General features: G+C 42.3%; 1 protein-coding gene across 1 annotated transcript in view; it reads right to left on the bottom strand.

The window, feature by feature from the left end:
• The window catches only part of Strn (striatin), a 102,283-nt gene that overhangs the window by 66,023 nt on the left and 12,347 nt on the right, over positions 1 to 23,913 (bottom strand). The window contains exon 2 of the mRNA XM_045137246.1: positions 161 to 264. Coding sequence (XP_044993181.1) covers positions 161 to 264 — 104 coding nt within the window. The remainder of the gene's footprint in view (positions 1 to 160; positions 265 to 23,913) is intronic.

Below are 23,913 nucleotides of genomic sequence, written 5' to 3'. Positions count from 1 at the left end.
GAGTTTAATAGTCAGTAAACTCAACACAGAGTAGCCATACATAAAATGTCTATTAGACACTGTTAAGTTCAAGAGCATATTACATTAGAAAATATGGAGTACTCATCTTAGGAATAACACCAAATGATGACAGTTAAGAGAACATTATTCTACGAGTTACCTTTCCTGCTTAAGAGCATATTCCAGCATTTTGATCCTCCTCACAAGGTCTTTCTTCAGGTTTTCTTGGCCCTTCCGCTCCCCCTGAAGGAAGGCGATCTGAGCCTGCGCAGGAAGAGAAAGACGAAGCTCAGGTCAGCGCCGTCACCTCACAGAGCGGGAGGAAAGCACAGACGGCCGCAAGGCGTCAGCTGCTCCGCACAGCCATCCCCAGGCAGCAGCACAGCAGGTGTGGACGCGGGAGGGAGGACTTTCAACAAAGGACACCTACTGCAGTTAACTTCAGACTCCCTGTGGTACAAATACAACCACAGCACATACAACATGTTGTGCGTGGCTTGCTAAAGGTCCTTTATACCTCTGAAAGGGTCTCTCCTTATGGGGAAAGCAGGGGACTATAATTAACAGAATTCATATAATCTTCCAAATTGTTTCATAATCTGTCTAAATTTTATGGGGGATCCTTTAACTTTATCCTAGTCCTCCCCTGTAGGGAATAAATCCCCGTTTTTCCTCATCCTCTTGTCAGGAAAGGAACGCAGGAGGAGGAAAGCAGAAGCACAGGCCTCCTGCGCAGTGCTGCCTTCCCCAAGGCGTGACCAGAGCCAGCGACGCAAACAACTCTCCAGTGGAAATGCGGAGGGCGGGAAGGCGCAGAATTGAGACACTATCCCTTCACTTAAAGAATTAAAACATCATTGCACTGAGTGTGGTGACACACACCTTTAATCCCAATGCTTGGGAGACCAAGGTAGGATAGCTGTGAGTTTGAGGCCAGCCGAGGGCTAGAATGAGACCCTACCTAGACAAAAAAAAACTCACAGTACTGCAAATATTACCTTATACAAATAACTCATAAGACCTGTATGTCAGGTAAGGCAGAAGCTCCATTTAAGGCCCCATAAAGGTAATTATTGGCTCCTCTCATCCCTAATTTTCATTATACTAACCCAGGGAGATAGAAATCAACGTTATTTATGTATTTGTAATGCTTCCCAATCAAGTAAGCAAGAACTTCACATGTAAGGACAACATTACAACATCCCTAAAAAATCCTGAGGAATAACCAGGTATGGTGGTGCATGCCTTTAATCGTGGCACTTGGGAGGCAGAAACAGACGGCCACCCTGAGACTACACAGTGAATTCCAGGTCAGCCTGGGCTAGAGCTAGACACTATCTCAAAAAAAAAAAAAAAAAAAAAAATCCTGAGGACTGTCCAAATACATTTTAGTGTATAAATCAGTAAACTTAACTCTGCTTAATTTGAATGAGAATCAACTATATTTAATCAATACCATAACAAACCTAAAATTCAACTCGCTAATATCATAACCTTCCAGATGCAGACAGGTGCTATCATGCTTTTATTTCCATTTCAATAAGCTGTTAAACTTTGTATTTCAATTAAAAGACTATCTCATTGAAATAATAAAAGACTGACAGCAATTCAAAGAAGAGAAGCATCTGGTATGTATCTGCAGAAGGAAAGGCAAAGATGGCCATCCTATGTGTTCACGTTTCGGCTGTCTCAAGTGCTCTGACATTATGTCCTCCAAAATAAGGTAACTACTTCAAAGTTAAATGGTCATGGTACATTATTTAAAGTGGATAGGCAAAGGCTGTGTCATATGAGTGTGAGTCACAGGAACGCCCTGACACTCCACAACCACAGGACACTTGTAATATTCCAACAGAAGAGACTTAACCGGAAACCAGTCCTAAGGAAACATGGGGCACTCAAAATGAGAGTCATTGCACAGTAATCTTCCTTCCACCTCTGCAGGCGTTAGTCCATAAAAGCAAAGGAAAAACCTCCTCCGGTTGAGACAGAAAGCTCCAGTGGAGTGCATGATTGTGAACCCACCTGACTATCAAAGATATTGTTGGGACAAATGGCAAGACAAGAGTGGGGCTGTAGCAAGCACTTCTCTTAATGTTCACACCCTTATATTAACGCTACTCTCACTGTGGTTAGAGAACCTTCTCTTTTCAGATGGCAGTGACCTTAGGACGACTCAGAAGGTATCACGGCGCTGGAAAGAAGTGACTGGAGTACTGAGTAACATCTCGATCACACCTTCCAAGGCTCAGGGTCTAATGTGGAAGAGATGGAGGAAAGACTGTAAGAGCCAAAGGAAGGGTAGGACTCCTTACAACATGCTTCCTCCAGACATAAAATGGCCTCGATATCCATGACCTCACAGTGCCTGACACTACCTTCACAAGACCATCATAAGAGGAGGAAAAGATCATGACCTCAGAATAAAAGAGAGGCTCATTGAGTTGGGGAGGGGATATGATGGAGAATGGAATTTCAAAGGGGGAAGTGGGGGGGAGGAGGGTATTACCATGGGATATGTTAATGTAAATTGAGAAAAAAAATTTAAAAAAATAAAAATTTCAATTAAAAATAAAGAATGGAGCGGTAGATACAGAGTTTCTGAATTCTGATGCTGTGTGGTTACAAAGGATAGCACTTGCTTGTAGAAAATAAACACTGAGGTATTTGGTAGGAGGCAATAGGCTGTCAGTCAACTTGCCTTATGGTTTAGTGGAGAAAAATTATTTGTGCAGCCTCCCAATGTTTTTTAGCTCAAGATCTTTTCTTCCTTTAATTCTATCTTGATACACTAAGCCAACTTTTTAAAAATTTCATTTATTGAGAGAGATTGGGGCAGAAAGAATGGGTACACCAGAGCCTCCTGCCACTGCAAACAAATTCTAGACAGACGTGCACCTTGTGCATCTGGCTTACATGGGTGCTGGGGAACAGAACCTGTGTCCCTGGGCTTCACATACAAGTGCTTTAACTGCTAAGCCATCTCTCCAACCCCTGCACTAAGACAACTTTTTACCTTTTTGTTTGTTTTTCCTGTTTTTATTTTATTTTAATCCAATTTTTAAAATAAAAAATTCATTTTTTGAAAATATTTTTCGGGGCTGGGGAAATGGCTTAGTGGTTAAGGTGCTTGCCTGCAAAGCCTAAGGATCCTGGTTGGATTCCCCAGGACCCACATGAGCCAGATGCACAAGGGGGCACATGTGTCTGGAGTTTGTTTGCAGGGACTGGAGGCCCTGGTGCACCCATTTTCTCTTTCTCTCTGCCTCTACCTCTTTCTCTGTCTCTCCCTCTCTCTCTCAAATAAATAAATAAAACATTTAAACATATTTTTGGTTATTTATTTGAGGGGCAGGGAGAATGAGAACCTTCTGCTGCAAACAAACTCCACTATGCACTATTACTTTGTGCATCTTGCAATAAGTGGGTACTGGGGAATCAAACCCAGGAGTCTTCAGGGTTTTTGTAAGCAAGCTCCTTTAAACTACTGTGCCATCTCTCCAGCCCTTAAATACAAAATTCAATCTTAACTCAAAAGCAACCATATCATACACAATTGAAAAACCTGGAAGCACTAATAATAAGTTAGAATCAAGACAAAGGTATCTATTTTCAACATAATATCTAACAGTGCTAGAGGTGCTGAGCAATGCAATTCAGACAAGTAAGAATAGACTATAAAAATAGAAAAAGGGAATATTATTTGCAAATGATATGAAACCCAGAAAAACAGGTATCAGTTATCAAAAAAAATGTGCTGCCAGCTGTGGTGGTGCACACCTTTAATACCAGCACAGGGGAGGCAGAGGTAGGATGTTCACTGTGAGTTCAAGGCCACCCTGAGGAATTCCAGGTTAGCCTGAGCTAGAATGAGACCCTACCTCGGGGGGAAAAAAAAATGTACATGCTTTCCTAAGGTGAGGGGGACATGAACGAATGAGAAAAACATACCAAGAACATGTGGACAGAAGGAAATACAAAAGGAAACTCAAAATTAAAATATATTAAAAAGATGTTCAAAGCCAGGCATGGTGGCGCACGCCTTGAATCCCAGCACTCGGGAGGCAGAGGTAGGTGGATCGCTGTGAGGTCGAGGCCACCCTGAGATTACACAGTGAATTCCAGGCCAGCCTGGGCTAGAGTGAGACCCTACCTCAAAAAAAAAAAAAAAATTAAAAAAAAAAGCATATCCAAAGCCAAGCATGCTAATGCATGCCTTTAATCCCAGCACTTGGGAGGCAGAGGTAGGAGGATCACTGTGAATTTGAGGCCACCCTAAGACTACATAGTGAATTCCAGGTCATCAGCCTGAGCTAGACTGAGACTCTACCTTGGCCCCCCCCCCAAAAAAAGTTAAATCTCCAATAAGAAAACTATCAACTAAAGTTAAATACTCTAGGTGTGGTGGCACACATCTATATTCTCAATACTGGAGATGAAGGAAGGAAAGTAGTTTGAGGTTAGCCTGGGCTATACACTAAGACCCTTTTTCAAACGAATAAGGATATTCATTCATTCATTCATTAATGTGAATCATATTTCCCTTTATCCCTAGACAAATAATATTCCATAATTTAGTAATATAATGTTGTTTACGCAAATCTGGACCACACAGTAAGAGTCCACCTCAAATAACAACAATAAATGTTGGAAAGCAGACGTGTGTGATATGGTCGTGTGAATCAGTTTAATACCAGTTTCTGTGGGCAGTCTCTATTAAGTCTATCAATGCATATACTCTTTAAACTAGCAATTTCAAAATGGTATCCTTCAAATACGTTTGCACATATGTGAAACGATACACTACACACAGGCAGGACTGCACATGCGCACAACCCGGATGCTTACCCACACAGGAGAGGCCAAACAGATCATCAGCACACCTGAAGGAAAACTAAGACTGAACTAAGACTATGAGGCCAGTCTGTAAGAATACCAGTTTCTTAAATCTTTTTTCTCTAGAAAACTTAATTTGTAACAAAAATCTTAGAACACACATTGCTATACATTGAAGCTACTTCCTTTTGTAAAACTAACTTGAGTCTAAAACATAGTAACTGGTACAAATTTCACAATAAAGATTAAATCCCAGCTAAATACCCCCCAGGTTGGCAATATATTATCATCTGAATTGGATTACTTAATTGAAAAGGAGCACAGTGTCCTCTCCTTCCACGCTGAGACAGGGTTTTACTGTTTGGTTTTTTTGCCATTGCAGAAGCTGGACTGGCTAATCACACACACCTGTAACCCAAGTCCTGTGGGGAGCGGAGACAGGAGACTTGTTAGGGCCTCTGGTGAGCCAATCCGACCACACAACGGCAGCTCAGGGTTCAGTGAGACTCCCTTTCACAGACACAAGTGGAAGACTAGTCGTGGAGGACACCTGATGTTACACACACACACACACACACACACACCTGCACACACACGGCACACATTATACATACCACATTCTACGAAAAGAAATTAGGAAAACTACAGAAATTGAGTAAGCTAGGAAAATATTTTTGATATAAATGTTTGAAAAATTATAAATCAAGCCAGGTGTGGTGACACACACCTTTAATCTCAGCACTTGGAAGGCAGAGGTAGGAGGATCGCCACAAGTTCAAGGCCATCCTGAGATACAGTGAGTTCCAGGTCAGCTGGGGATACAGTGAGACCCTACCTTGAAAAAAAAAAAATCATACGTCAACATTCTGCCAAGTATTTTATAGGTATATATATACATGAAAACGGGGGAAAAAAAAAAAAAAGAAAATGGCATGTTATTTTGAAAAAGAACTTGGAATTATCAAGAGAAACTTCCACAATGCTTTGTAAGCTTTTCCACAGGGTATATTGTGATGGTTAATACTGTCAACTTGGCCATCTAGAATCACCTAGGAGAAATTCCTCCAGGCATGCTTGTGAGGAAGTTTCCAGGGACTATGTTCACTGAGGTGGGAAGCCCCACCCTAAACGCAAGATTCCATAGGCTGGGGCCCTAGACTAAATACAAACAAAGCGAGCTTAAAGCCCTCACTCATCTCTGCTTTTTCACTGCACATATAAGCCAAACTGAACCCATTACTTGGTAAGTTGCTTTTATCAAGTATTTTGTCATAGCAACCTGATATATAATTTGTTTTCATAATCAATAGAAACGAGAGAGTTAAAAAACACTAGATGGACATTTTAGTATTTAGTCTGTAAGTTAACAGGAAGTTTGTGTATTGTTACCATTGTTTTTGTGATGCTAGGATTAAACTAGGCAAGTGTTCTACCACTGAACTATATCCCCAACCCCTAGGAAATTTATTATTTATTTATTCACTCATTCACATATTTATTTTTGTGGTGCTGGGGGGTAGTGGGTATGCCAGGTAAGCTCTCAACCCACTGGGTTACATCCCCAGTCTCAGGAAGTTTGTTTTTATATTATATTTGATTCTTATTTGCTAAGAGGTTGGGCATACCTAATCTGAAACTTTTTGAGGACCATGACACATCTCAGGTTTTGGATTTTTAGATGGGAACTGTTCAACCACTGAAATCGACGTAAGTCTTCAAAAGCAGCTACAAAACTTAAAACTCATCTAGTCCCAAGCATTGCAGATAAAGTAGGACTCAATTTGTATAAGAAACATAAATCGTAGCCAGGCGTGGTGGCACATGCCTTTAATCCCAGCATTCGGGAGGCAGAAGTAAGAGGGTTGCCGTGAGTTCGAGGCCACCCTGAGAATACATAGTGAATTCAGGTCAGCCTGGTCCACAGTGAGACCCTAACCTCAAAAAAAATTTTTTTTTAATTAAAAAAACCCAAAAAACATAAATCTTCTATTTCTAAGCAAGCTCATCAATATGCACACTATCTAAGAGAAAATTCAAATACTTGAAATGTAGCACTTAATTGGCTGAAATGTGCTGTCATTTGCTTGTTTCCGAGGCGGGGCGGCAGGGTCTCACGCCAGCCCAGGCTGTTCAGGAACTTGTTCTCTCTCGAGTCCCTGGAGTCCCAGGCTGGCCTCTGACTCTCACGGCGATGATCCTCCTACCTTTATCTCCTAAGTGCTGGGATTAAAGGTGTACGCCACCACGCTCAGCTAACTGAAAAATTTTAAATGAGCTTAAAGTGTTTAAGGTGTTTTTAAGGGTTAGAATTCAAGACGTGGATGAGCAGGAAGAGCACACCCAGCATTCTCCTGAGCCCACGTGCACAACAGGGCACACGCACCTGTCATACACAAATGCATACATCCCAGCACACCACACATACACTCTACACAGAGACACACACAAAAATATTATGAGAGTTAGAATTCAAATTTGAACTTTTGAAAAAAGTGTATTTAAAAAAGACACAAAAATGCCAGTTGGGACACTTTTCAGATATTAGTCACTTGTTATAAAAGGTAAAATGTATTTACTTTTTTGAAACTCCAAAATAAAGCATTAGAGAACTTGACTAATTTATGGTTCTCATTTTTAAATTTGAATATAAACTTACACATAGAGAGCTATGATGTCAGCAATACAGTTTACTTAAGCTATCAAGTTGCAAGGATTACATTATATCTTAACGCCTCCCTTTGAAACGCTTCAGATACTTATGTTCTTTTACATGGGTTGCTAGTCATTTCTCTTCAGCACATAATTATTGCCTCCAGCCCTCTCTTAAAGACAGTGTCATTCCTCAGTGACATTTAAAGAACATGTCATAAAAACACATAAGACTGTCTGCATTCCACTGCCAGAGTTTCTGATTCAGGAGATCTGGAGTAAGGCCAGAGAACCTGCATTTCTACCAAGTACCCCAGGTGATGATTATGCAGCTGATCTGAGAGCCACTGACTTATAGGATCTGCGGCACAGTTAGAAAGCCACACATAAAAAATAAACATGCCACTAAAGAGCAAGGAATAAAACTGTCCCTAAGCCCTAGCTCTTTCCTCCACAAAAATATGGGAACTTAAACAGGCCCACAAGCTGATAGGCAAGTACATGCTAGCATTTTGAATCTCTTCCAAATTCCTTATTTATGACTGTATTTTTAGCAAGCTCCCGATAAGGAAGTAAGAGCTACCAACATTGTTTCAGTCCAATCATATGTATGGGAATGCCTACTACCCATTAGTTTAAACTGTTGTTAAAGAGAATATAGAAAAGAAAAATAATATCAAGTTACAGCTGGCATGGTGGCACATTCCTGTAATCCCCACACTGAAGAGGCTGAGGCAGGAGGACCCTGAATTCAAGGCCAGATTGGCCTACATGACAAGTTCAAGACAATCCAGGCTACACAGTAAGACTGTCTCAAAAAAGTTCCTCCTCGCCAGGCGTGGTGGCGCACGCCTTTAATCCCAGCACTCGGGAGGCAGAGGTAGGAGGATCGCTGTGAGTTCAAGGCCACCCTGAGACTACAGAGTGAATCCCAGGTCAGCCTGAGCTAGAGTGAGACCCTACCTTGAAAAACCAAAAACAAAAACAAAAAGTTCCTCCTCACAATGCACTTCTAATGTAGTCAGCATATATATATAACTACACCAGAAGAAAAGTTAAGGCAAAAGAGTGCAGTCTTCTCATGAAGATTCAGTGACACAGACAAGTGTTCACATTGGCTGACGTGACAGTATTAAGTGACCTGACCCTATTCTTTGTGCCCAAGAGTTCCTGGCACTGGGACTAATGTGATGGTGCGCTCCTGCAGCCCCGTCCCTCAGCAGGATGAGGGGGGAGGATCGTGAGCTTGAGGTGAGCCTGAGCTACAGAAAGACTGTCTGAAAACTCAAAACAAATTTTAAAAATTTAAAAAAAAAAAAAACAGCTCACAGTTCAGTGGAAGAAATATGCACATGCCTTTAGTCCCAGTACTAGGGAGGCTGAGACAGAAGGATCACCTTGAGTTCAAGCCTGGGACTACAGTGTGAATTCCAGGTCAGCATGAGCTAGAGTGAGACTCTGCCTCAAAAACAATTAAAACAGAGGAAGGGGTAGGAGGATTGCCACAAGTTCTAGGCCACCCTGCGACTACATAGTGAATTCCAGGTCGGCCTGAGCTAGAGTGAAACCCTTACCTCGAAAAACAAAACAACAATTAAAACAAAAAATTAAAATCACACACACAAATAAAATGCAATGGACTACTTAACTTTGGAGACACACATAGCATTGATGTTCAACTCAAAAATGGATGTTTAATTTGGTATCTGTGGCTAGCTTTATCTTTCAACAAACTAGTGAGTTTTCTAAAATTTTTCTTTAAAAGGTCAACCCGGACCACAGTGAGAAGACCCTGCTTCAGAAACACAGGGATGGAGAAACGGCTCAGCAGTTGAAGGCACTTGCCTGCAAAGCATGACAGCTTGGGCTCAGTTCCCCAGTTCCCACGTGAAGCCAGGTGCACAAAGTGGCGCATGCGTCTGAAGCTTGTCTGCAATGGCAGGAGGCCTGGGGTGCCCTTTCTCACTCTCTTTCTTGCGCCCTCTCTGCTTGAAAATAATTTTTTTTTAAAATTCTGCATACTCTATATATACACAAAAAGTTCCTGCACTATTTTTATTTAAGTATATAACAATTCTATTCAGATGACACATTCCTTCTGAAATGATAAAGGAAATAATACTGCATTTTTATAAAGAAATCCCTTCATCACCATATATATGATTACAAATACAGATTTTTCCTATTATAGTCATTTGTCTTAGGTGTCCCCCATAAGCTTATGTGTTCTGAATGCTGGGTCCCCAGCTGGTGGCCATTTGGGAACTAGAGCCTTGCTGGAAAAGTTGAGGGTGGCCTTATATGGGTGTCATGGCCAGATTCCTTTTGCCAGTGTGGCCAGGTGCTTTGTATCAGCAACAAGAAAGTAACTTTAATACTTAGAAAATGCTCAACATCCCAAATTCTCATATAAAGCACTGAATTAAATACACCCACATCATCACCTTATTACAGCATATAAATAGCCTTACATTATAAGTAGGGTTTTTTTTTTTTTTTTTTACAGTTTAAGAAGTTCTCTCAGGCTTTCAACTAGTCAGTTCCTTCAGCACATCCTACTCTGTTTTTTTTTTTTTTCCTTTTTAAGTATTTTATTTATTTCTAGAGAGAGAATGGGTGCACCAGGGTCTCCAGCCACTGCAAACAAACTCCAGACACATGTGCCACCTTGTGCATCTTGCTTACACGGGTCCTAGGGAATCAAATGTGGGTCCTCTGGCTTTGCAGGCATGTGCCTTAACCTCTAAGCCATCTCTCCAGCCCACATCCTATTCTTAAGTCTACATACGACCCTGATGTCTTCTCAAGGGTGGAAAGTTTCGTTTAAAAATGTATGTAGCTGGGTGCGGCGGCACACACCTTTCATCCCAGCACTGGGGAGGCAGAAGTAGGAGGATCACTGTGAGTTCAAGGCCACTGAGACTACATAGTAAATTCTAGGTCAGCCCGGGCTAGCGCGCGACCCTACCTCCAAGTAGTAACAACAATAATGAATAAAAATGTGTGTATAGATGGAGTTCTACTCAGCGGTAAAGAAAAATGAAGTTATGAAATTTGCAGAAAAATGGATGGACCTGGAAAGTATTATACTAAGTCAGGTAACCCAGGCCCAGAAAGCCAAGCGCCACATGTTCTCTCTCATATGTGGATCCTAGCTACAGATGACTGGGCTTCTGCGTGAGAATGAAAATACTTAGTAGCAGAGGCCAGTAAGTTGAAAAGGAGACATAAAGAGTGGAGAAAGGAAGGGAGGAGGATACTTAATAGGTTGATATTGTATATATGTAATTACAATGATCGTAATGGGGAGGTAATATGATGGAGAATGGAATTTCAAACGGGAAAGTGTGGGGGTGGGGAGGGAGGGAATTACCATGGGATATATTTTATAATCATGGAAAATGTTAATAAAAATTAAAAAAAAAATGTGTGTATAGGGCTGGAAAGATTGTTCAGCAGTTAAATGAGTTTCCTGAACAAGAATAATGGTCTCAGGGAGCCAGAGACCGTGTAAACAGCTGGGTGAGCCATCACACCTGTAACCCAACCTTGTAGGGAGCAGAGAACAGAGAATCACTGGAGTTCATGGACAGCAAGCTTCAGATCAGAAAGAGACTCCATCACAAGAAAACAAAAGGCAGGTGAGTGATAGACAGGGACACAGGATGACCTCTTCTGGCCAGCACAGGGCGAGCACCCAGGATGCTGCACCAACACCCACGTGTGGGTAAACACACACACACACACACACACACACACGTGTGCATAGTTGGGTGTGGTGGCTCATGCAGGAGGCTGAGGGAGGACTGCTGTAAGTTTGAAGCCAGTCTGGTCTACGGTATGAGCTCCAGGTCAGCCTCGGCTAGAGTGAGACCATGCCTCAAAAAAAAACAAAAAAAAACAAAACTCTTTGTGTGCCTGTGTGCAGCCATATGCAGTGGCAGAGACCTGTGATCCTGGCACTTGGGAGGTAGAGACAGGAGGATCAAGAAGTCAAGGTCATTTTGACTATATGGTGAGGTCAAGGCCAACCTGGACTACATGCAACCCTGTCATAAAAATCAAAAATATGCTACATTACCAACTACCAGGCAAGATGTGCTCATGGATGCAGTAAGTGGCATATAACTATAATGGGTGGGGGTGGCCAGCTACTTTCGGATTGGATTTGAAACATGCTGCACAAGAAGGGAGTCATGCCTGGTACTACAAACCTGGTCGAAAGACCATGGCTGGGGAGGCCACAGGCCCTACAGGAAAAGCTTGTATGGATGTTTTGCTCCAGAGATACCCTGTCCCTGGAAAACTCCTCTCTAAATATTATGCTATGGCCACAGATCAGTGCAGCTCTTACTTTCGGTGAGAAAAGCTTTCCGCGGTAGCCAACAGGTGCTACAGAGACACAGAGACTAAGTGACCGTTGGGTGCTGAGCCCTAAAATGGCTATCTATATTAACCCTCTGTGGTGCAGGAAAATACTGTAGGAGGGCAGAAAGGAAAGTCAGAGGAAGGAGATAAGTGTTGTCTTCTGGGCCTGACCTAGCTGCTATACCCATGAACTCACAGCAGCGGTAACCAGCTGCACAAGATTGGCCCATCCTCAGTCTGTCATGGGCGAGGAAGGGGTTAGCCCTCCTTGAAGAGCTTGTATTGGAAGTTAGTGGTTGTGGGGGGGAAGAGGAGACATTTTATTCAGTGGCATAGCCACTGGTAAGTTACTCATTCTCAAGTAAATAAACCCTCACCCATGCTCATGTGAGCAATCCTAATTAAACTCACTGGCTCACCTACCGACAACGAGAAAGACATGCAAGTAGACGGGAGCTGGCTGGGAAGAAAAAGACATGCAAATAGACGGGAGCTGGCTGGGAAGAAAAAGACATGCAAATAGACGGGAGCTGGCTGGGAAGAAACGGGGAACCAACGGAGTGGGAGGGGGACAGAAGAGCATGATGGGAGGTAAACGCGACATCATATGCATATGATAGTGTAAGAACCAAATAAACATTTAAAAATAAAGTAAAATTTGTACATTTATGTATATATACACATAAGGAAGCAAAGAATAAGGTATCAATCAAGACATGAATACCTATGGAGATGTACAGTATAACATGCTAAGATATTCAAAAATGCTAATATTCATATGTAATTAGTGTTTATTTTTATTTATTTGATGGGGGGGGGGATAGATGTGCCAGGTCCTCCAGCCACTGTGAACAAACTCCAGATGCATGCACCACCTTGTGCATCTGGCTTATGTGGGTTCTGGGAAATTGAACCTGGGTTCTTTGGCTTTGCAGGCAGGCACCTTAACTGCTGAGCCATCTCTCCAGTCCAGTACTACTGTTTTGAAAGCCATGGAGAAGATACCCTGTTAAGGTTCTCAAGAGGCCAAGACTCAATACAAAGGCTAAAAATGCGTAAGCCCAACTCAACACCATGTATTTGCATCTTGAAGGTCAAAGGCAACAGCTAAAATTTTCATTGATTAAAAGCAACATGAGTTTATTTATACAAAATGCCTGCCCTATCACCACCAAAGAAAACAAAATTATTAGTGTTGGGAAAAAATATATATATATAAGGACTAAGAATATAAAAGCTTTTAATCAGAAAAATAACAAAATGTCAATTTTGGTTATAGCTTGCAGCTACAAATAAGTCTACCAAATGTTCTATACCAAAAAATTAAGCTGATTTAGAAAATGCTTCAACCCAAACAAAAATGATTCATCAAATGAAATAAACCATTTATTAAAGTTGAAAATAAGCTGGGCGTGGTGGCCACGCCTTTAATCCCAGCCCTTGGGAGGCAGAGGTAAGAGGACTGCCGAGAGTTCAAGGCCACCCTGAGACTACATAGTTAATTCCAGGTCAGCCTGGACCAGAGTGAAAGCCTACCTCAAAAAACCAAAATAAGTAAATAATAAAATAGAAAGAAAAAAGAAAAAAAAGTTGAAAATAGTATATTAGCTTACAGACTAGGAATATGTATAAAAACTATGACTCTCAGTGATAATTTAACTCAGAGAAAATAAGGGTCCGACACAAAGACCTGTTTGCCTGTCTGGCTTTCTAGCTTGCACTGGTTCAATCTTTCCTTGCCATGCCCATTCCTCCCTTTTTTCTTTTTCTTTTGGTTTTTTGAGGTAGGGTCTCACTAGCTTAGGCTGACTTGGAATTCACTAGGTAGTCTCAGGATGACCTCAAACTCACCGCGATCCTTCTACCTGTCTCCCAAGTGCTGGGATTAAAGACATATGCCACCACGCCTGGCTCCATTCCGCCCTTTTCTGAATGGGAATGGATGTCCATGCCATTATGTGTTGGAAGTATGTAATATGCATTTTGTTGTTACAGGACTCACAGGTAGTAGTTGAATGTCTTGAGTTTCAGAAGAGACTGAATTTTATACTTTTTTGAAAATGTATTTATTTGCAAAGAGAGAGAGAAAGCGAGAGAATGGGCATGCCAGGGCCTCCTGCCACTGCAAATGCCAGATGCACGCACCACTTTGGACATCTGGCTTTACATGGGTCCTGGGGAATTGAACCCTGGCCATCAAGCTTTGCAAGCCAGCAGCTTTAACTTCTAACCTGAATCTCTCCAGCCTGAATTTTAGACTTTTGAACAGCGCTGGGACTGGCAAAACTATAGGAACTTTTAAAGTTGGACTGAATGTATTTTCCATCATGAGACGGCCGTGAGTCTGTGGGGAGTAGGGGCAGAATACAGTGGTGTACAGTGTAAACCGTCCGCACAGCCTCCTATGTGTGCTTGGGCCTTATACCTAACTAACCCCCAGCTAGTGAGGGCCTGGGGAGCCGGAGCTTTGCTGGAGAAGGCATGTGACTGAGGGGGGGCCTCGGGTACTACAGCCAGCCCCAAGCCCAGGCGCTACTCAGATCCTTCCTCCCGCTGCTGCAGAGAGCTCAGCCATGTTCTCGCCTTCACGGTGAAGCTTTCCGCAAAAGTGAGCACAGCACTATCCCCTTTCTTCCCTAACCTGCTTCTGAGTGGGGTTGGTCCCGGCTAAGAGAAGGTGACTGCCACAGGATTCATAAAGTAGCCTTGTAAACAAGTCTTCTACAGGATTTTGCTTATGCCTGTGCTCCAAGTGAAGCAATCTGTCTTCAGATAAGATCCCGATTTTGCCTGCCTCGGGCCTTTTGTGCCCTTCTCCTGTCCTCACGTGCCCTTTTCTTTTCACATTCTTCACAACGTCCAAGTCTGAACAGACTCAGCTCACAGTGATCTCTTCCTTGAAACCCAAGAATACATTATTTTCTACTTGAAAACAAAACAAAAATCCTCTATAAGTAGCATTTTACTACTTTGTAGAATTTATCACAATCTACTTTTCATTTCATTAGCAAATTATAATGCAGAGTGTTTTAAAATTCGCCCGAGATAATGTACACTCTTAAATATTTATGTTTAAAAGAGTTTACAAAGGCAGAATTTTCCAAGTCAATATACCAAAGCATTCCGATGAAGACAGTAGGACTCAGAGCAAATTAGGGAAGAAAAAAATAACTTTAAGTAGAAGAAAAAGGAGAACCGTGGTTTCAGCACAGGAGGGTTGCTGTGGATTCAAGTCCTGCTGGGCTACACACCAGTTCCAGATCAACCACCGCTACAAAGGAAAAGCAACCTCAGAAAGGAGAAAAGGAGTGGGGCCCTTGCAAAGCAGAAATAGCAATACGTGAAGATCAGCCAATAAATACAACAGAAACAGACTAATCAACATGGTTACAAAATAGCCACCCCTGATGGTAAGCAAGAGGGCTAAAAAATATACTTTTTAAAAGAATTTTATTACCAATAAATACTTCTACAGGAAAAATCAGGAGGGGAGAAATGCAAAGAAGTATGAACCAAGTCGATAATAAGCAAATGTGCTGTTACACATTTGAAGGGCATGAATGAGTATTTTAACACACCCGTACAGCATCTTCTAACCATCAGTCTCCTGTAACAGGGGCTGCAGAGACGGCTCGGCCATTAAAGCTCCGGCTTACGAAGTCTGTCAGCCTGTGCTCGATGCTCTAGCACCCGCGCAAAGCCAGACACAAAGCAGGGCGTGGGTGGTACTGTGTGGTGTGCACACACACATCAAGTGGTAAGTAAATTTAAATAAATATTAATGAAAAATTAGAAGAAGAAAAGTATTTATTTATTCGCACCGGGGGGTTGTATGTATGGGCACACCAAGGTCTCTTGCTGCTGCAAACACACGCCATTTTGGCTTTGTGTGGACAACTGGGGGACTGAACCTGGGCCGCAGGTTTTGCAAGCAAGCATCTTTTATTGCTCCCATCCTGAAAAACCTCTTAGAACAACATGCATTTGATAACTCTTATCTATAGTCTGATCATTGATCCGTTATAATTTCATATAATTAGTCTTCACATACCATTTTTGTTTTTGCTTTTAACTTTCTTTTTAAGTCATGGTAATCCTCCTACCTCTGCCTCCTGAGTGCTAGGATTAAAGGTGTGCGCCACCATGCCCAGCTATGCTTTTGCTACATAAGCCAGATGCACACGATGGCACATGTCCCGAGTTTGTTTACAGCAGCTGAAGGGCCTGGAATGCCCATTCTCTCTCTCTTCAAATAAATAAAACAATTTTTTAATTAAAAAAAAGCACTGAAAGCCGGGCGTGGTGGCGCACGCCTTTAATCCCAGCTCTCGGGAGGCAGAGGTAGGAGGATCGCTGAGAGTTCGAGGCCACCCTGAGACTACATAGTGAATTCCAGGTCAGCCTGAGCCAGAGTGAGACCCTAACTCGAAAAACCAAAAAAAAAAAAAAAAAAAAAGCACTGAGTTTATGGGGGATGTCTAATTCAAAATGCCCCATTGTGCCCACAGATTAGTGCTACTCTCAATTTTAGCCAGTTAAGCTTCTTTTTGCAGTTGGTGGTAACTATTGGGGAGACTCAAAACTCACCAAAGTGCTGAGAATAAATGACTGCTGAGCGCTCATAACTAAATTAGACATTGTCACTGCATAAGAGGGGGCAAAAAAACCCTGAGAGCCAGAGGATGAGGAGAAGTGTTACGGAGTGCTGTCCCTGGGTCATGATGGGGCTGTTGTAGCCATATATTCATGAGCTCAAGGCAAATGCTATCACGTACCTGTTCAATACTGTGCCCATCAACATTTCACCATGCACAGAAGGGAAAAAAAGAAAGAGGACGACGAAAGTAGAAGAGCTCATTGGAAAGAAAACTTTCACTGGAAAAGGGATAGGAAGGGGGGCAAGAAACGGTAATGAGAGGGTGGATGATCAAAATGTACTACATATAAATACCAAAGATGTCAGTGGAAAAGTTCAAAAGGAGATGGCTCCGCCGCCGTGTGTGCTCTCCGCAGAGGAGACAAGGAGGGGAGACAGAGGACTGCGCAGCCGCTCGTGGCCGGGAGTGGACAGAGCTGGACAGCACAAGGGAAGTCCACAAAGACAAGCCCCGCGCAAGGGAGTGGACAGGGGAGACGCTGTCCCCTCACAGCCACGTGGACACCTACACTCACTCTCCCACGAACTCAAGGAGGAAAACTATCTGCGATGAGGTTCTCTATGGATTCCTAGCTTATTACGTAAAGGCTACTAAAAACTCTTAATTCTGAGCTGTCTTATACAAAAACTCAGTGTTTTTTTTTTTTTTTTTTAGCAGAGGAAGAATTATGAGGAGTGGGTGATTCCCATACCTGCCTCCTGAATCTGTGCAAACATACCTGATTCACCAAATGTGGCTGTGCAACCTCAGTTCCTCAACTGCACCCAGAAGAGTGCCATTCTGTGGTAACATGCACTAATGATGCCACGTGGAAAACAGCCAACAAAGGACTGAGCCTAAGACAATGAGTTGCTTCTTGTGTTTTTCTCTCTCTCTCTGTTTAAATATTTCTATAGGTAGAAAACTAGAAATAAAAAATATGAAGACCTCTGTTGCAGTCAGGTGCACAGTGCTGGTAGAAATCACCCAACCAAGAGCAGCCTGTGGGAAAAAAGGTTATTTTGGCTTACAGGCTCTAGAGGAAGCTCCATGATGGCAGGGGAGAACGACGACATGAGCAGAGGGCGGACGTTACCCCTGGCCAACATCAGGTGGACAATAGCAACAGGACAGGGTGCCAAACACTGGCATGGGAAAACTGGCTATAACACCCATAAGCCCGCCCCCAACAATACACTGCCTCCAGGAGGCGTTAATTCCCAAATCTCCATCAGCTGGGAACCTAGCCTCCAGAACACCTGAGTTTATGGGGGACACCTGAATCAAACCACCACCACCTCTTTTTCAGTCACCCAGATATGATTGATAAGGGAAGGAGTTCCAGAAATCAGATGTTTTAAGAGGTTGGGGGGATGTGTCAGCAGTTAAAGGTGCTTGTTTGCAAAGCCTACAGGGCTGGGTTCAATGAGGGCCTGGCACACCCATATACACACCCCCACACAAATATGTAAGCAAGTAATTTTACAAACTGCACAGTGTTTACAGAAAGCGTACGTCCATGTCTGAGATGTGTAAGGAAGCAAAAGTCTGAGTACAAACATGAGCCTGGGTTTAGGGGCCGTGAAAGAGGAACCAGCTTTGGGAGAAGGGTTGCAGGACAACTGAATTTCAAGTTACAGCATCAGGTCACCCGGGTAAAGATAATGGCACACGTTGGGCATGTCAGGTTTGAACTGAGATAAGGAATCAGCATAGCCAAGAGTCGCAGTTTTGTAAGCCATCTAAAGAAAAGAAATGAGCTGCAGCGGCAAGACTTAAGTTGAAGGCCATCTACTGAAGACAGGAGGTCGCAGGTCAGCCTAGACGGGGAAACGTAAATAAAGTCACAAGAGGCTGAGAAGCAGAGAGCCCAAACCAGAAACAAAAAGAGGACAAAGAAAGAAAGAAAGAGAACCCTAGTTTGTTTTTTTTTTAAAAAAAAAAAAAGGAAGGCAAACTAGGAGGGGTATATCCTTTAGTCTTAGCACTCAGAAGGCACAGGCAAGAGGATCCCTTTGAGTTCAAGGCCTGGGTTCATACAGTAAATTCTAGATCATCCTAGGCTACAGTGAGACCCTATCTTGAAAAAAAAAAAAAAATGAAGGTACTAGATGTGTCTTCAAACAAATTTAGGATGAAATAAAACAGGGCGAGGCTAGGATGGTCCCATCAGCAGAAGCACTGTGCGGGTTCTTTGGAGAACTGAAATGGCATGGCCACAGTGAGTCGTACACTGCTACGATCGACTCAGATCTGTCCAAAGCTAGGAATCGCTGCTTTATCACCAGCTCCGCGTGAGCTCGGACCACATCTGCACCTCTGCACTGTCTCCTCAGTGATAGCAGATGGTCAGAAAGTACCTAACGCCTCCAACCAAAAGCTACAAAGCAAAGATACAAATGTTTTAATTCTATGATGATACATTTTGTTTCTGAGCTTGGGTTTCACTGTATTATTCCAGGTTCCAATGACCCCCCCTGCCTCAGGAGCTAAGATTACACAGGCACACATCCCTGAACCTGTCCTGATGACACATTTTTCTATGCAACTTTAGAAACTTTAGTTTTCCTTATTTATTTAAGAGAGCAATGGAGGGAAAGAAGGAAAGAGGGAGAAAGAGAGAGAGAGAGACAGAGGCAAAGAGAGGGAATGGGCACACCAGGGCCTTCAGCCACTGCAAACGGACTCCAGACGCATGTGCTACCTTGTGCATCTGGCTTACGTGGGTCCTGGGGAATCAAATCAAGGTCCTTTAGCTTTGTAGGCAAGCACCTTAACCACTAAGCCATCTCTCCAGCCCAACTTTAGTTTTTCTATATTTTAGTCTTGTGCAAAGACTTATGTCTCACTTAAGAGCCTAGCTACATACGTCTGGAAAGCAAAACCTTAAGTTTGATGCCAAGAAGAAAACTCAAAGGTAAAAGTTTCATTCCAAGTACTGAAAAACTGAGGCATGTTTATTCTTTGTCTAAAAAAGCATGAGTTCAGGGCTGGAGAGATAGCTCAGTGGTTAAGGTGTACACGTGAGAAGCCTAAGGATCCAGGTTTGATTCTCCAGGTCCCATGTAAGCCAGATACACAAAGTGGCACATGTGTCTGGAGTTCATTTGCAGTGGCTGGAGGCTCTGGTGTGCCCATTCTCTCTCCCCACCCCCGTCTCAAGTAAATAAATAAAATACTTAAAAATAAATAATAACAAAAAAGTTCAGAAAAGTTTCCACAGTACAGCATACTAGTGAAGCAATATATAAACAAAACAGAAAAGTAGACAAAAAGTAATATTACCTAGATAGTTGCTTCTGTTTTTCTTTTGAACCAGGACCACTTCATACCTGTGACCCTCCCATGTCAGCCTCTGAGTGCTGAAACATGCACTGCCACACCTAGACCTTTTTATTTAAAGCATTGTTTGTCTTTAAGGAATAAAATAGTGAGTTAGTTGACTCCTTAGAAGGAATAAACTATGTAAAATTTGACAGCCTGGGCTTAACAGAGAGAGGGGGAAGAGAGAAATTTTACAGGACTCTGCTGATCATAAAGACTCTTTTGGAAATGATGCCAAAGGCATTTCAGTGTTCACAGCATCAGAGGAAGTTGTGGGTATCCTTGTTCACACACTGTCTATCCTAAAGTGCCATTTGCTGCAGCCAATAACCAGCAGCACTTATGAAGCCAGCAGCTCCTTGAAATGAACTCTGTTTAAATGGTCTGGCAAGGCCAGGGCTCTGAAGGCTAGAATGTAAACAGCACTGACTTCAAAAGCCACTTTCCAGTGGAAGTAATGAGGCAGAACAGGAGGCAACAACATACAGTGTTCCCCTGCCACCAACATAGGCTGCACACTCGCTATAGTCGTGACAAAACAAACATCAAAGTTGTCTAAGACACAAGGCCTGCCCTTAAAACACAATTTTGCTGGGTGTCAGGATCAACACATACAGATATATGTTAATACATACTCAACAATGTAAGCAACTGACTGATGCAATACATGATTAATTCATTTTATAAACATTACTTAAGCAACTACTGTGCACTATCATCCCGTCATTCACTCAGTTAGTGAGGAAACAAATACAGAAAATGGGAGGCAGGAAGTTCGACAGGGTCGCAGGCGTCCTCACTGTCCATCTTGCTAGCCAAGCCTGTGGACTGACGGGTATTCTCTACCCCTTTGTAAAACACCGTCTAGAGCCCAGAGCATAGCAAATGTGCTAGTAGACCATTCTTAATAATTAATCCATACACTTTGATTTCTAAGAGTCAGCTGAGCGTCTTCTCAAGTGCATGTGCTATTCATTAGCTGTTTTAGCTAATTAGATAACACAAATATTATATAAACCAGTGCTGGAGAAGATGTTTAGCAGTCAAGGTATTTGCCTGCAAAGCCAAAGGATCCCGGTTCAACTCTCCAGGACCCATGTAAGCCAGATTCACAAGGTAGTGCATGCGTCTGGAGTTTGTTTGCAGTGGCTGGAGGCCCTGGTGCACCCATTCTCTCTGTCTCTCTCTGCCTCTTTCTCTCAAATAAATAGATAAAATATTTTAATTACATAAACCAGTAAATATTGATATGAAAAGAAACAATGAAGCTTATAACAACGGAATTGATCTCTGCTGTGACCTTGTCCCTCTTCAGGAAAGCACATGATGGACGCCATGTGTGTTCTGTTCCCAGCATCAACACTAAGTCTCTCCTCCATGTGCTTGCCACTCTACTCCAGTTTTAGCCCCAAAACCTCAATTTCTAAGTACACCTTATAAATTATACAATGTTTCCACATGAGAGCATGTTTCCTAAATCCCATAATTTGTGATTTCCCTCTAAATAAACTTAATTCATACTTTATTCTTCTTGAGTCCATCTTTATGAATTCTTTATTAAAAGTATAGGATGAAACACAAAATTGGGGGTTTATAAATTCTGGGAGGCCACTCCTGAACTGGGGGACCCCTCCTGGACCCCAAAATCCTGCATCAAAATGACCAGTCACCAGTTTGGACGCTGTTACATAACCATATTTCTGCTCTATGTTTTTTGTTTTTTTGTTTGTTTATTTGTTTTTGGTTTTTTGAGGTAGGGCCTCACTCTGTCCCAGGCTGACTTGGAATTCACTACATAGTCGCAGGGTGGCCTCAAACGCACAGCGATCTGCCTCCCGAGTGCAGGGATTAAAGGTGTGTGCCGCCACACCTGGCTTTATGTGTATTCTTAAGAGCATGATGCTTCCTTGTTTCTGGAAGCCAGGTAGGATTTCCAGAGAAAGCAAACTGGATCCTGAAAGATGATGAGAAATTTATTAGGCAGTCAAAGGAATGGAAAACATTCCAACATACACTGACTCAGAAGCTTGAAAGAAAGTAAAAATGTTAAAATATATCCTTTTCATTATAACCAGATCCACAATTTAACCTTCCTCTGCATTTTTATCCTCTCTCTTAAAAAAAAAAAAAAATTACAAATTAGGAAATGATTAAAACCTAACACATGAGCTGGACATGGTGGTACACACCTTTAATCCCAGCACTCTGTGAGTTCAAGGCCACCCTGAGACTACATAGTCAATTCCAGGTCGGCCTGGGCTAGAGCCAGACCCTACCTCGAAAAACCAAAAATACAAAAACAAAACAAAACAAAAAAACCCTAACATATAGTTTTACAAAGATTAAAAGATTTTACACGTCAAATACTTTGCATTTTGGACTGGTAAACACTCAGTAAATTAAACCATTTCTGCTTTGGGAGGGGAAAGAGTTTGTGAACAGAGTCCTGGGCTGATGATGGGAGCGGCGGCCCCTCCCTTCTGAGCTAACCCAGATCTCCAGGCTCCTCCCGGCACCCTCCCTTCAGCTTCACAGGACCCACATTCCTCAGGAGCAGGTTTGGGTTGTGCCCATAATTCAAATTTAAGCTCCTCTGCTCACTGTATAACCTTCTCATTTAGGAACCATAAGAAAACAAACAAAAAAAGAGAGAGAGAGAACAAGTCACAGACTGGGCTGTAATTTTCCATCAGGTGAAACTGGTATCACCCTAGTGGAATCTGACATCATGTTTATTTCTTCAAAGCAGATATACTGGTATTGGAGCCAATTTTTGTCACATGCAAATGAGTGCTAATGGAACCTGTGTGATCAGTAATCAGACATTTCCTCTAGCCATTTCCTCAGAGAGGACAAACTTATTTGCCACACCTAAAATACCTATACCAGACAACTTTAATCCACACTTCCCAAAGTTTACTAATCCCAAGGCTTTCCTAGTCCCTTCTGTCCTCAATCTCCAAAATAAAATGCATCTTTTTCCTTCAACCATACTGCTTCCAGCTAACTCTGCAATAGCTTTTCTTTCTTACATACCAATATTCTCTAATACCTATCATCTTATTCAGATAGTTTTTATGTAATGGTTAAACCTTACTTCCTTATATAACTTTCTGCCTAAAAGCCAATATATAGTTGACATTAGTCTGGCCTAACACAGCATATGTAAAACAAGTGAAGAAACACCTAATAACTAAAGCATTAGACATAATGTGATGCATCATCAATACAAACTATATTAACATACATATTGAGCCAGGCATAGTGGCACACACCTTTAATCCCAGCACTCAGGAGGCAGAGCTCAAAGACACCCTGAGACTCCATAGTAAATTCCAGGTCATCCTGGGATAGAGAGTGAGATCCTACCTCAAAAAACAAAATAAATAAATAATAAAATAAAACACATAGACTGAACCAAAGTAAGCAACTAGCCTTGGAACATGCTGAAAGGCTCCAAATTTGCAGATTGGTTAAAAAGAAACATGCATTGGGCTGGAGAGATGGCTTAGCGGTTAAGCACTTGCCTGTGAAGCCTAAGGACCCCGGTTCGAGGCTCGGTTCCTCAGGTCCCACGTTAGCCAGATGAACAAGGGGGCGCACGTGTCTGGAGTTCGTTTGCAGAGGCTGGAAGCCCTGGCGTGCCCATTCTCTCTCTCTCCCTCTATCTGTCTTTCTCTCTGTGTCTGTCACTCTCAAATAGATAAATAAATAAATATATATATATATATATATATATAAAAAAGAAACATGCATTGTATTTCAGTATTCCCTAAAACTATTAAAAGAAATTTGGATAATACATTGTTAAACACATGGGAGAAACACAAACTCTTAAAAGATATTCCTGAGTCGTTAAGCCATTTATTCAGTACAACACTGTTTTAGCTGAAGAAAAACAAAGTGCAAAGACTTCAAAACATATATGGTCATCTAAATATAACTCGCTCGACTCTTTCAGGTCAGAGTAAGGAAGCAGCAGTGACAGGCTACGGTACAGCAAACAAGGTGTGGGCTGCGGCCTAAAGCCTTCTTAGTTCGGACTAAGTACACCAACTCAGAATGATCTGGACAAGTCACTCATGTCTCTGATCCTAAC

The sequence above is a fragment of the Jaculus jaculus genome, chromosome 18, assembly GCF_020740685.1.
Source record: "Jaculus jaculus isolate mJacJac1 chromosome 18, mJacJac1.mat.Y.cur, whole genome shotgun sequence".
NCBI classification, from domain to species: domain Eukaryota; kingdom Metazoa; phylum Chordata; class Mammalia; order Rodentia; family Dipodidae; genus Jaculus; species Jaculus jaculus.
This window is presented reverse-complemented; position numbering and strand designations above follow the sequence as displayed.